Genomic DNA, 14098 nt, shown 5'->3' on the forward strand with positions numbered 1-14098 from the left:
GCCTTTGGCTCTCCAGTTCCTGTTTCTGGTCACATTAGCCCAAACCCGAGAACCGGGTCTCAGCCCGGACGGGCCAGTCCGAACAGAAGCCCCGGGCCGCCGAAATCTGGACTTATGACGGCAGAGCCCAACCAATCAGATGACCCTCGTTGAGGTCCAGATTAAATTCTTGTGCCCATGACGGCCCCGCACTACACGGTACCTTCAACCATGTCTGCTCCGAGGGAAAGGGTTGGCGCGGGGGATCGACACTGCAGATGCTGAGTTTGTGCAACGGGATCGATTAGGTAGACAGACAGCCAATTGAGTATGAGGTGGTAGAAATATGGGGCATGTATCTTGAATTCAAATCACTTCTTTCGTCTGATAGCCTCAACATGGGCCTTGAACTACTCGCAACATCCTCAAGGTAAAAAGAAGAAGAAACTTGCCGTGAATCCTCCACGGACTAGTCAGTCATGACAGAAGACGCGTATAGTGCCTTGCTAAAAGCAGTTGGTCAACCCAAAGCACGAAAGATAAACGGCACAGTTGGGGTGGCTATCAAACGTCTGCTCGCTTACAAGATTACAGTTTGGAGGCTTGCCGGTTTTCGAGGAAAGTAAAAAAGGATCTCCGTTGCATCGAATGCAGCCCAACTGGGCTAACGTAAGGGACAACGACCTTGAGAAAAGTTTGCCTCCTGTTCCTTGCAGTAACGCGTGGGGTGATCAATGGCCAACCATGTTCGAGAACAAAGAGCCGTGGCTATAGAGTATCGGCTAACTAAGATTCAAAGAATTGAACGTGACTCTGCAGCCACTAGGAAATGGCAAAGTTGACGTTTACATACGAGCCTGGCAGGCCTGGATAAGCAAAGATCTCTTGCGCTGGTGATTGCTCAGAGCTGAATAAGTGACCGTTCGTTGTTGTCCAACATCACATGCGCTATCATGTAAGAGTCTTGGCTTTCATCCTGTAGACGTCAGCTTCCGCCAAGTCACGGACGAGACACTTCGTATATACAAGATAACTTCTACTTGCATACGAGCTTGTAGTAATGGAAGATCATTAAAGAACCGCTATAGCTGGGGTATCTTCAGCGGCAACGAGGGTCCTGAGATTGATATCGTAGCTGGGTGTGTCTTGTTTCATCCTCAGAAAAAAATCCTTGGTCCAAAGATCATGACTCAAGACAAGGCTTATTAGGTAGTACGAATACCTGCTGGTATCCTCAACTCAAGCAACGTAAGACATTTAGCTGTTAAGATATTTGCTGTAGCAGAGGGTTGAATACGTATCAAATTGACCGCAAATCGATGAGTACCTAAATGTCCATGATCTGGATGACAATAGTATCCAGATTGGTTCATGACGTCGTCCTTCAGATCGGTAACAGTTCATGGCGTGACGACACATTTTAAATACATTCCAAGAAAGAACATGACTTTGCATCAGCGGTGATTATATCCAATAGAGAGAAGATAACGAACAATTTGGATACCACATTAATCACTATTCATGGATAATTAAGAATAGCAAATTGATGTATATTCTACAGACCATTCACTCTGAGAATGAGGTGCTGAGGTGCTGTCAGTTCTGTAGCGTGTTTAGAGGTTTCCAGGTAGCCTGTCCACTAAAATCAAGACGCGACGCGACGGGACCTACCTATCAAATACGTCACATCCAATCCAATACACCTAAGTTAAGGTATCTGGAGCTGCCGTGCACGCACCCCATTGAAACCACTTTAGCACATAAAATGCATGCTACTTGAGTACTTCATATCATAACAACAACAGTTTTTTTTTGCAGCTTTGCAGCTATATCCTAGATTCAATTCTTTCTGTAATTGTATTCGAATATTGTCAGATGGATCCCGCCGCATGATACTTCTTCCGTTTCAATGTCCTCTTCTGCCGTTGCTGGCATAGACGCGACGCGTCCAGCGCGGTCAAGGATTTTGACACCAAGCTCTGAAGGGAGCTCAAACCACAAAGATGAGCTGCGTTCTCCCGAGGAACACAAGAGGAAGAGGGCCGACTCAGTAGCCATGGACCATCTTTTGAAGCCGTCGATTGCTATCAAGGTTTGCGAATACGACGACTCCGGCACTGTGGAATGCTTCAGCTAATTCGTGATCATCATGTAGCCTCATCCTCCGAAACTCAATGTCCAGCCTCGCATCCTCTATCCATTGATGGTCCTTCCCCGCGAACGTCTGCCTCTCTCCTGTATCGATTTTCACGCTACCAATGTTGATCTTGCTTCGTATCGATTCTTCGAGTCCCATATCAAGATCCTTGACTTGGAGAGTCGGATGGGCTCTGGCCCCGTGGTACTTCTAGCCCGAAAGGAAGCAAGTCGTGCTGTATACGCTCTTGAGCGACAACCCAACGGAGTATATGTTGTATGCAGGCTAGGACCCTGGGCAGACTTGGAGGCTCTAGCAGACGATGCATCTGCTGTCTGTCGAGAACGCTTACGCCCAACTGCTAGAACCGAGTCTCAAAGCCAATACGGGCCCTCTGTAATCACCACCCCGCACATTCATAACGAAGAAAAAATCAAACGAGCGGCCATCGAAGCTATTCAAACCCTTGTCCGCAAAAGGCCCAGGTCGCAGTCTGTTTCGACATTGGCCGAGTCTGTGAAAACAGAAGCAGCCCCGGAAGCTGCTACAACCACAGATTCCAAACTCCCATCGCCAACCTTTAGACCAGAAGAACTGGCACGACCCCTAGGCGAGCAGCTGGCCCAGTCATCACACCCAACAACTGCAATTTCAACCTCTGGTATCATCGAGGAGCCTTCTCAGCAGCTGACTACGGAAAGCTTATTCGAAACCTTAAGAACCCAGTACTTCGAGACGCTATACAAGTCCATGGTGAGACCTTTGAGCTTGGCTTTCGCTACCATAGCTAATCAACACAGGGATCGCTCGCATATTTTGCCAAAGGACCACTCTCTCGTGCTCGTTCTGCTTTCCATCTCGATCTTGAAGCTAGTCTAGATATTGAGGATCTCATCGACTTCTTGAAAGGACTCGTTCTGACCACTGTCCAAATCGACAAAAAGTATCGTGAGACTGTTCCAGCTCTCATAGCCCAGATGAAAACTGTGGTGGATAGTTCTGACGAAGGCCCGAAGAGAAAGCGCCGAGCCAAGAAGATGAAGATCGGAAAGGATGGGCTCTATCCACATGAAGAAGCTCATATCAGAAAGTGGTGGGCTACCAACAAACCTGAACTGAAAGAGGACGAGACCAACGTTCCCACTCAACAAATTCGATCACTTACCTCTATGCTTCGCACGAGAGAAACTCAGCTTCAGATGATAATCATATTGGAGATCCTGGCATTGACTCCGCTGAAATTCGCAGACGGTGCGGAAAATAGCCAGCTCCCCCTATTGCCTGGTGCTGCTGAATCTCAGGGTGACGCTGTGGTTCCGTCGGCCAAGAAGCGGAGCAAACATAATCTTCCTGTTCTTGTAGATGTCCACGCTGATCGATTGACCATCTGGCAATCTACTGCTTCCGACGAGCAGCTGCTTTTAGAAGATTCCCAAATCACTCAAGCACCGGACGGTCAATCTCAGCAGAAGGCGTCATCGGAGCCTCTGAAAGACTTTTGTGTGGATATCATTGTGCCATTGTAAGCCTTATGTTTCCCTGTCATCTCCCGATAACGACTGACTATCTTCGGTAGCTTCTCCCATAGGCTCCCAGAGCTGTGCGACTCGATCAACCGTAAATTGGGAGGGCCTGTCATTGTGAAACCTACACGGCCAAAGGTTCTGAAACGGCCATCAAGCAAGCGTTCACCTAAACCAGGAGCCGTTGCCAAACGCTCCTTATCAGGTCAGCCTACAAGGACGTTGCAAAGAGCCCTTTCGACTGAGCAGCAGTCGCGGCGAAGTGTTTCCAGAGGTCCCAGTAATATGATTGCCCTCATGCGCTCTGCAACATCCACTTCTCTGCCAGGAATCAAGCGAGAAGCTAGCGATCCATCTCTGGTTAAGTCGGCCCTGAACGCTGAGCTCGATCTCATGAATAGGAAGAGTGGGCCATTATCTCGGAGCAGCAGTGTTTCCAACCTGCAAGACGCAAAATCTAACAAAAAGGCTCAAGTCGAAGCAGAGCTGAAGGAGGCTATATCTTCTTTGAGAAAACCTAACCGCGAAGTTGTCGGCAAGGCATTGGCTGAAGCGGCTGAGCGGCGAGCAACAGTGGGCTCTTCGGCCAAGAGTATGTATTTGAGTGGCAAACCTTGCGAGTATTTCTGGCTAACATTAATTCTCAGAAGTGAGAAAGCCAGGCAGAAGCTCTCTAGGCGCATCCGTTGTGAAGGCAACGCCAACAAATACACGCTTTAGAGATGTATTTGCAAAACCACAGGTGGCAGATACACCCATTATGAGCACTGAAGATGTCATTCCTCCTTCAAGCCTTCCCTCTATTGTTCCCTCTACTGGTCTCCGAGGAGCACAGCGGGGTGGCTTCCGCCAGAGTCCAACTCCTGACATTGAGAGGATCGGCAGTACGCCTACAAAGGCCGGATCGAGTTTCATTCGTCGGCCTAAGAATGATGAAGACGTTTTGCCATTCCCGCCTTCTTCCCCTTCTCTAGAACGACGAACTATGTCCGCTGCCGACCTGTTCAACCAGAGTGGAGTCACGAATCGAAAAAGAAAGGTCAGTTTCACTTTTTCTCGTGATGACGAGCTTTTGGCAACGCCCGTAAAGGGTATGAAAACAAAAAACATAGATATGGAGAATCAGGCGGCTGAGCCCATACCTGCTAAGTCGGTGTCAATATATGAGAAACTAGGATGGGATGACGACCTAGATGACCTGTTATGAGTTACTTGTCGGGACATATAGCGGTGTTTTTATGAGGGACATGCATCATTACAGCAGGAGTTTCAGCATCGTTAGAAGGCGTTGGGAACATTATAAGAAATACTGTTTCGGCAATGATATTAGACATACGACACACGATACAGGTAATATGATAGCTCAATATGAACACATTTGGCTTGAATGAAAAGACCTTCATGCCGCTGCTGACTCTACCAACATAGTTGGTAAATCTCTGATATCGACATGTTCCTGTGACCCTAGATCAACAACTCGCATGGCCTCGAGGCCCACAACGCCTTGTTGTAGCGCGAGAAATTGAAGCTCGACTACGTGACAAGCTCCTGGGGCAAGAGGACCGACACGGGTATCAGCACTTAAGCAAACAACATCAGTTGACTCGACGGATGAGTTCTTCTGTAATGCGTGGAGTACGTTTTCGTCGGTGACCGCATCGGCAACGTCTCTTTCGCCATTTCGTCGACCACCTACTGAGGGAGGCCGTGTCATACGAACTTCGCCTCGCCGGCGCTTGGGAATAGCAACAAGGGCAAGTTTGCGGGGAGGCGCAGAACTCTTTTCTGTAGCACGGTTCACAATATAGACGGTCCAAGAAAAGACCTGCCCCGGGTAGACGGGTTCAGAGGGACCGGTGAAGGTCATGGTTATGCCAAGTTCTGTAATAGAGGCGTCCGTGTTTGATGTGGCAGCCTCGAGAGTGGGCAGGGCGTCTGGGCGAATGATAGATGGCGATACCAGGGGGTTTACTGCTTGGCCTGTGATAGAAAGTTGCGATGGTCTATGGGCGCGGACAATGCCAGTTCCAGCAGTTGCCGATCCATAGCCAGGATTGACTGGGAGAGTAAAGTCAAGCTGCGTAGACCATGACATGTTCATACTGGGCGTGCAGCGGCCCGGTATGACCTGAGCAGTAGCAGAGATTTTGATGTCCAGTTCCCGCATGGGGTTTTTGACTGTAACGTCGTGCTGACGGGGAGCTATGCGATAGAGGAACGTAATATGATCGTGAGAAACGCAGGTAAGAGGTAGCTGCATGCCCGCGTCATTGTTTAGGTTTTCGACAGTGGCGTCGAGAATTGAAAGTTCGATTTGATCTAATGATACCTCGCATTCGAAATGAGATGTAAAGTCAACTTCGAGCAGTGCGATCACGGCTGAGCTGGTCGGCGCTGTAGTCGGTCTTGAAAACCGGATTCTCGTGTGGACGACAGGAAAGATCTTGTGCTGGACCTGAGGGAGAGCTCGTATATGCTTCGTGACATCTTGTGACCGCGTAACCGGTGCAACTCTTGATACTCGCAGCGCAGACAACCGAGGCTTCACTCCGCCGAGTGCAGCATCACTTCCGAAAGACTCGAGTAGGTTGAAACCAGAGGGCACACCGCTCTGAAGATAGCCACTCCCCTTTCCAATGAGGTCAGTTGAAACCTCAGGTTTCATGCTCGCGGATGCTGTGAAGATGATGGCTGGTGCCGAGATTCGCGTACGAGGTCGACTCAAAAAGACGGGTAACTTCCATGCAGCAAAAACACTTTGGTTCAGGTTGCCATCATCACCACTTTCTTCACTATCCTCACTGTCCTCTTCTTCCTCTTCCTCATTTCCCCCGTCGACGATAATGAAAGGGTCATCAATATCTGGGACTGTACCTGAGAAGATGGTATCTGCTGTAGGGTTCTCCTTGCCATGGGTTTTGCTGTTGACGATCTGGGCTTCGACTGATATAACTAGCCGATTGAGGTGAGTGCGGAGTGACGCTTCGTCTTTCCAGGGACTTCTGAGAAGTAAAAGAACATTTACCGTCTCGTCTGGGGATTGTTAGCAACACAGTGACGAAAGAGAATGCGTGTTGCTCACCGAAGAATAACGTATCCCTGCGTTTGATTGAATCAAGTATTGACTTCCCAGGCTCAACATCCTTAAAGGCTGTTTCCAGATCTAAATCCGTATTCTCCGGTATAAGGTACGACAAGTGTGACTGCTCAGCAAACTCAGTCGTGGGGTCGGTAATAAATAGGCTTCTTTTGAGCTGAGTGAGAGATTCAGGCTCATGTTGAGTCGCCTCTGTCGGTATAGACTCCCTGTCTGTGGTATTACCAGAGTCTGACATTTCAGTCAAAAAATCAAACTGATTCTGTTATGAGGAAAACTGGAATCTGGGTAAAATGGGGTCTTCCAAGTCGCGCGCTTGAAGGATCTCGTCTTTTTAACTATCATTGATTTGTTAGATTACCCGTGTAAGTCGGAATGCAGCTCATGCCCCTTAGCGACGTGGTCCCTCTGATAGAGGTGGGAGCCAATACCTGTACCGGCCCCGGTACATCTAGTGCCACGTGACCTCTGTACCGGACACCCTGTTGCATGCTCTGATTGGCTAATATCTATCTATTAATTACCTTATAGCCCACCAATTAGAAAAGAAAGAATTAAAAGATTTAATTTTAAGAGTTATATAAAGCTATATAATTTATAAAAATATTTTAGAAATAGCTAATTTTAAATACTTTATAAAATAGATTTTATAATTTAATTTTATAATTTATACTTATAGTTATATTAAGTATTAAGTTTATTAAATAATTTTATTAAAAATATAATATTTAAATATAAATAAATTAAATTATTTAAAATATTAATATTAATATATATATATATAGTCTTAAGTATTATATTAAGCTATATTATAGCTTATATAGTTTAATAATTAAATAATTAAATTTTAATTTAAAAAGACTTTTATTTTACCTTTTAATAATATTTAAATTAAATATATTAAAACTATTTAAAATAATATATAATAGCTATAAATTAAAAAAAGATTAAAATAAGATTTCTTTTTATTATATATATAAATAAAGTATTTTTTAATAAAAACTTAAATTTAAGTTATTATTTTTTTATTTAATTTTTAATTAAGCTCTATATAAATAAATAAAAGTATTAATATAATATATAGAAAATTAGCTATTTTTTAAGTATTTTTATTAATTATATAGCCCAATATAGCCCTAAATATTAAATCTTTTAATTCTTCTTTTTCTTATTGGCAGTATATTTAACGCTTGATCTCAGCCAATCAGAGCATGCGACAGGGTGCCCGGTACAGAGGTCACGTGGCACTAGATGTACCGGGGCCGGTACAGGTATTGGCTCCCGATAGAGGTCAATACCTTAGGTAATCACGCACTTGGCTGTCGCGACGGGAAATGGTCTGTGCGCAAAAAGTTAGTGCTACCGAAATCGACCTTTAACTCAACTGCCTCCGTGTTGGCTGACTGATCCTTCTCACCACATCGGCATCATTCTATCACGACCTGGAATCTCGCCACTACTTTGAAGCGAGCGATTTGTGTCGCGTACATAAGCTGCGCCAGGTGACAGTACTTTCAAGATGAACGGCTTCGGCTCTCCTTATGGCCAGCCTGTTTCGGCTTGGCAGGAGCATCATACGCCCGATGGAAGAGCATACTATTACAATCCGACTACCAAAGCCACGCAATGGACGAAGCCCGAGGAAATGATGAGCTCAGCCGAGGTCGGTGTTCAGTGCCCGTCATTGGTGTGTACATTGTTGCTAACAAGCCACAGCGCGCTCTCGCAAACCAGCCATGGAAGGAATACACTGCGGAGGGAGGCCGAAAGTATTGGTATAATACTGAGACGAAGCAGAGCTCCTGGGAGATGCCCGAAGTTTACAAGACCGCCCTCGGCACAACAAGCAAGCCCGCGACCCCTGCTTCTGCAACCCCCTACACGCCTCCCGCCAGCGCAGGCGGCTACAACCAAGCACCATACGACCAATATCGCGATCAACGCGACACTTATCCCGAGTCTCGTCAGATCACGTATGGAAACGACCCCAAAGTCCAGGCTTTTGTACCCGCGACGAACGACCCCGAATACGCCACCACTGAAGAGGCTGAAGCTGCCTTTGCCAAGCTTCTTCGGCGAAGCGGAGTCCAGCCAGACTGGACCTGGGAACAGACCATTCGAGCAACTGCGCGAGACCCGCAGTTTCGTGCCATCAAGGATCCTAAGGATCGCAAGACTGCTTTCGATAAGTATTGTCAGGATGTTGTTGTCCAGGACAAGGAGCGCGCCAAGGAAAGATTGGCCAAACTCCGCGCTGACTTCGAGACTATGCTGAAAAGGCACCCTGAGATCACCCATTACACCCGTTGGAAGACTGCGCGTCCGATTATTGAAGGCGAGACCATCTTCCGTTCTACCAACAATGAGAGCGAGCGTCGGCAGCTCTTTGAAGAGTACATCATCAGCCTGAAAAAGGCACACGCTGAGCAGCAGACGACTCTTCGGAAGACCGCTATGGATGGCCTTATCGATTTGCTTCCCAAGCTTAACTTGGAGCCATACACTCGATGGGCCGATGCTCAAGGTATCATTTCATCTACCCCGCCTTTCCAGAATGACGAGAAGTACCAGGCTCTTACCAAGTTTGACATTTTGACTGCTTTCCAAAACCACATGAAGGCCCTGGAGCGCCGGTTCAACGACACAAAACAGGAGGAGAAGAACCGAAAGTTCAGAAAAGAACGCAAGGCTCGTGACGCTTTCAAGTCTGTCCTTACTGAACTTCGCCGCAATGGACAAATTAATGCCGGAACCAAATGGAGTCAGGTCGTTCCTCTTATCGAGAATGACAATCGCTATACCGACGCCGCAGGTCAAAGTGGCTCGACCCCACAAGAGCTTTTCTGGGATGTTATCGAAGAGGAGGAACGTGGGCTGCGTGGACCGAGGAACGATGTCTTGGATGTTCTCGAGGTAAGTTGTTGCTCCTGATGAGGCTTTCGTAATTGGTTAGTAACAAGTTGCAGGACAAGCGGTTTGATCTTACGCCTACGAGCGATTTTGAGGAGTTCCTCTCCATCATGAAGGATGATCGACGGACTGCTAACATTGAACCTGGTATTCTCAAGCTCATCTTCGATCGAGTAAGTTGACTTAACTGATATTTTTGAATTGTGTCTTGGTGCTGACAACTCACCAGCTTCGCGAAAAACGCTCGTCTAAGCGAGGAGACGACGATCGACAGTCGGAACGGCAACAACGCAGGGCTATCGACGATTTACGTGCTTACATGAAGCGCATGGAGCCCCCTATCGCCTTGAGTGATACATATGACAAGGTACGATCTCGACTTTTGAAATCAGACGAGTTCCAGGCCGTTGCATCCGAAGATGCACGACGCAATGCTTTTGACAAGCACATTCGCCGGCTGCGAGAGAAGGAAGATGAAGCAGATCGTAACTACAGGCGACGTGACCGTATGTCCAGCGAACGAGACATGCATCGCCGTGAGCGGGAACGATCTAGAGGTGAGCGATCTCATCGTAGTGGTGGACGTGGTTCTCGACGAAGTCGCAGTCCGGAGCCCGATGCCTACGAAGCGGACCGACGCAAGGCTATCGCTGAGCGGGAGCGTAATCACCGAAAATCCACCATGGCCGAGGGTCTTCTGGGTGCAGATAGAAGCCGTCTGTCACCACCACCTCGTCGTGAGCGAGAAAGAGATCGTGATCGCGAGCGGGAAAGAGATTACGATCGTCCTTCTCGCTCACGCCGCGATGATGACAGCTACTACGACCGCGAAAGAAGAGATCGAGAAGATGAACGCGAGAGACTGTATCGCCGTCGTACCGACCGCGGATCACACGACGAACTTAACTATGGGGATGAACGTCCATCCGGCTCTCGACGTCGTCGTCCAGACGATGAAGACGAATACACTCGTCGTGATTCGCGCGATGCTAAGGTACGAATATAAACCCACCCTCAACTGCACTAGAGAGAGCATAGCTGATAACTTGAACCAGAGAACTAAGAGGGAACGGTCTCGAGAGCGTACACCGCCTCGTGCTGAAGAACGTCCTCGTAAGAAAACCCCTCCACCTGCAACCAAGGATGTTCACTCCGGCAGCGAAGAGGGCGAGATTGAGGAGGATTAGAGACTGGAACCGTATGTCGAAAGCTATGGTTAAAGCGTTTGGCTGCACTCTTTCTCAGTACGTACCGGCATTGTCAAATCCCCTGGCAAGGTCCGTCCGGCGAGATGACACATGAGTACAGGCTTGCGGCCCCTTGTCGCCACGGCCGCCCAGTACCACAACAGTGGAGACATGGCGAGTACATTGCTTCCAGAAGCAGTCTTTTGACCAGTATGTGTCTTTCCCGCTTCTTATATTAGTCTAGGTTTATTGCTTGTGAATTTGTTGAGATAGTAGTCGACCCTCCAGATGGGCGTGTACAAGGTTCAGAAATAGTAAGGATTGTTGACCTCGTTTTAATGTTTTAATTCGTCGCTTTTTCTATGCGATCCAATGTCTGTGTAATTGAAACTATTTCAAGACTAACTAACGGCCGTTCCGATTATGTCAATTGTTTCCCGCGAGGTGGGAAACCGTAGACGGCAGAGATCTTAATACATCAATTGTCCCTCAATCTACGAAGCAAGCCATTTGCCGTTGACGGAGAAGTTTTCGAGAATTCCAAACACCTCGAGTTCCCGTCAAGACCGAAAGCTAGATAAAAACAAAGGCTTCGCAGGACCAGACAAGAGGAGACACTCTGCCGTCGCCGTCGTTATTCATCTGGGTCGTCATCCTCGCTGACGCTGCGGTCATCATCTATTCCCAAGACTCGCTGCTTTTGCCCATTCCCATTTTGAACGCCCCGAACGCCGTGAGATGCACCATCGAGAGAAGGGAAAATCTCATTATGGACGCCTTTAGCTCTTATCAGGGGTCTCCTCCAAGAAGAACTGCAAAAACATGTTAGTGAATAATCATCTTGTGCAAATACAGCGTTTGAACTCACGAAGTTACCACTCATCTTCTGCTCCTGGTCGAGCTGAGATCCGCTCTTATTGATACGGGGGCGGTAGTTGGTGGGATCCCGGCGGAAAGTGACGTCGAGGTTCTTCAAGAAGGTGTTGCAGCCGGTAAGGAGTGATTCGGGCTTGTTGGCATGAGCGTCAATACCAGGCTGTCCATCGAATACAATGACACGGTCGGCAAGGTACGTGGCCATGATGAAATCGTGTTCAACAATGAAAGCAGTCTTCTTGGAATGCATGATGAATCGCTTGATGACTCGTGAGGCAATAATACGCTGCTCAGAGTCAAGGTAGGCCGACGGCTCATCGATCAGATAAATGTCCGCAGGGATACCCAGGGCAAGGACGATGGCAACACGCTGCAATTCACCACCGGAAAGGTTCTTGACTTCCTGATCAATGAAGTCGTCGAGCTTGAGAGGCTTAACGACGTCAGTCTGAAACTGCGGGGACAGGAAAGACTGCTTAATCTTCTTGAAGAAAAGCTGGCGGACAGTGCCATCGAACTTGGGGGTGATAGTCTGAGGCTTCATGCTGATTCGCATCTCGGGGACGCTTTTCTGACTATCAGGCTTGAGGGCTCCAGCCAAGAGGCGGCAGAATGTGGTCTTTCCGGTACCGTTCTCACCCATCATGACGATGATCTCGGAGTCGGTGAAGTCACCAGCCTCGATGTTCAGCTTGAAGCTGCCGAGAGTCTTCTCCATCTTAGGGTAGGTAAAGGCACGAGATTTGTCGATAGCGAAATCATCGGTAGTCTCCGCGATACGGAAGGTCAAAGACTCGTCTCGGAATCGCAAGTTCTCAGTCGGGATGTGACCGTCGAGGAAGATGTTGATACCTTCACGGACGGAGTGCGGGAGGGTGACGACACCATAGACGGCGGGCTTTCCGTACAGAACACAGATATAGTCGGAGAGATAATCCAAAACAGACAGGTCGTGCTCGACAACAATGATATAGCCATTGTCACGGAGGAGGGAGCGGATGATCGAGGCAGCACTAAGACGCTGCTTGACATCAAGGTATGAACTTGGCTCATCGAACATGTAGACGTCGGCAGCCTGAACCGAGACAGTTCCAATAGCGAAACGCTGAAGCTCACCACCAGAAAGGTGGTTAATATCTCGGTCCATGATGTGGTTCAGCTCGAGAACATTGGCAACTTGCTCCGTGTTTCCAAGCGAGGCACGACTCTCGATAAGGAATCGGACAGTCTTGTTGGGGCCCCTGACCGCCCTGGGGATCTGGTCGACGTACTGAGGCTTGACAACTGCCTTGAGGTCATCTTCGAGAAGCTTGGTGAAGTAGTCTGGTTGCAAGTCAGTAACAACTCGGCTCCTCGCAGGCTTGAGGCAGCTACATACTCTGAAGCTCGGAACCACGAAAGTGCTTGATAACGTCCTCCCAATCAGGAGGGTTGTCGTGTCGGCCCAAGTTGGGCTTGAGCTTTCCACTGAGAATCTTCAGAGCAGTACTCTTTCCGATACCGTTTGTTCCGACCAAACCAAGAACCTGGCCGGGTCGGGGCATGGGCAGACGGTGCAGCTTGAAACTGTTGGGTCCATATCGGTGGGTGACCTGGCTTTCGAGGTTGGTGGGCAAGTTGATGATGGTGATGGCGTCAAAAGGGCACTTCTTGGGGCAGATACCGCAACCGATACAGAGGGACTCGGAGATGAATGCGAGCTTAGAGTCCGGCTGGACCTCAATACAGAGTTTTCCGCTGCGAACGACGGGGCAAGACTTTTTGCACTCTTGTCGACATTTTCGAGGGCGACACTAAAAGGAGGGGTCAGAAAATGTTTGGCGGGGCAATGGTGATGCTGATGCTGGTGATCATGCTAAAAACGGACCTTGTCGCTGTTGACGATGGCGATACTGTTGATTTCATGTCAGCGCCTCTTGTTCTCCTTTGTCTTTTTCTTCCTCTGCATTGTGTATGTGCTTCGTGCCGATCGCATAGACGTACCGGGTGAGCTTGTCCGACATTGTTGTGGTGATGTAGCAAACGTCGCTTCAAAAGTGATTTTGGTGGGGTAAAATTTGTTTCGTGGGTGAGAAGAGAGAGGCGGAGGTCGACGACCAAGGGATCTCGAGCGCGCAAGATACAGTGAGTCGCTGGCGCTCGCCGATGCTCTTTGTTCAGCGGGATACAAGGTGAGAAAGAAAATCGGAGGGAGAAATCAAGGTTAAAAGAAGTTCCAAGGTCAGGCTCTGGGTTGTGCGGGTGGTAATCCAATTTTCAGGCCCTGTCATAGGTTTGGCGGGGGGGCTGTGGACCTACTAAATTAAGAGGTTCGCGTGTCGAGTAAACTACTATAGGTACTCAGGTCTAACAGTAAATGTGAGTGTAACCTTGCATGATGTTGTTGCTG

The 14098-nt window shown here is 48.2% G+C and overlaps 4 protein-coding genes across 4 annotated transcripts; 2 read left to right on the forward strand and 2 right to left on the reverse strand.

The window, feature by feature from the left end:
• Positions 1–1888: 1888 nt before the first annotated feature.
• On the forward strand, positions 1889–4846 carry FMAN_04309 (uncharacterized protein; the record flags this gene model as incomplete). The annotated part of the gene is made up of 5 exons (XM_041828996.1): positions 1889–2071; positions 2135–2869; positions 2917–3638; positions 3693–4231; positions 4287–4846. 5 exons carry the CDS (start codon positions 1889–1891, stop codon positions 4844–4846), a joined length of 2739 nt encoding a protein of 912 aa, XP_041679804.1.
• Positions 4847–5038: 192 nt separating this feature from the next.
• On the reverse strand, positions 5039–6974 carry FMAN_04308 (uncharacterized protein; the record flags this gene model as incomplete). Its single annotated transcript, XM_041828998.1, has 2 exons — positions 5039–6672; positions 6722–6974. 2 exons carry the CDS (start codon positions 6972–6974, stop codon positions 5039–5041), a joined length of 1887 nt encoding a protein of 628 aa, XP_041679805.1.
• A 1281-nt stretch (positions 6975–8255) lies between these two features.
• FMAN_04307 (uncharacterized protein) lies at positions 8256–10833 on the forward strand (the record flags this gene model as incomplete). The annotated part of the gene is made up of 5 exons (XM_041828999.1): positions 8256–8399; positions 8453–9649; positions 9703–9819; positions 9876–10640; positions 10702–10833. The coding sequence occupies 5 exons, from the start codon at positions 8256–8258 to the stop codon at positions 10831–10833; spliced, it is 2355 nt and encodes a 784-aa protein (XP_041679806.1).
• A 779-nt stretch (positions 10834–11612) lies between these two features.
• Positions 11613–13712, reverse strand: FMAN_04306 (putative RNase L inhibitor; the record flags this gene model as incomplete). The annotated part of the gene is made up of 5 exons (XM_041829000.1): positions 11613–11645; positions 11702–13032; positions 13088–13502; positions 13577–13601; positions 13693–13712. 5 exons carry the CDS (start codon positions 13710–13712, stop codon positions 11613–11615), a joined length of 1824 nt encoding a protein of 607 aa, XP_041679807.1.
• Positions 13713–14098: the final 386 nt, after the last annotated feature.

Source organism: Fusarium mangiferae (assembly GCF_900044065.1).
Source record: "Fusarium mangiferae strain MRC7560 genome assembly, contig: FMAN_scaffold003, whole genome shotgun sequence".
NCBI lineage: Eukaryota > Fungi > Ascomycota > Sordariomycetes > Hypocreales > Nectriaceae > Fusarium > Fusarium mangiferae.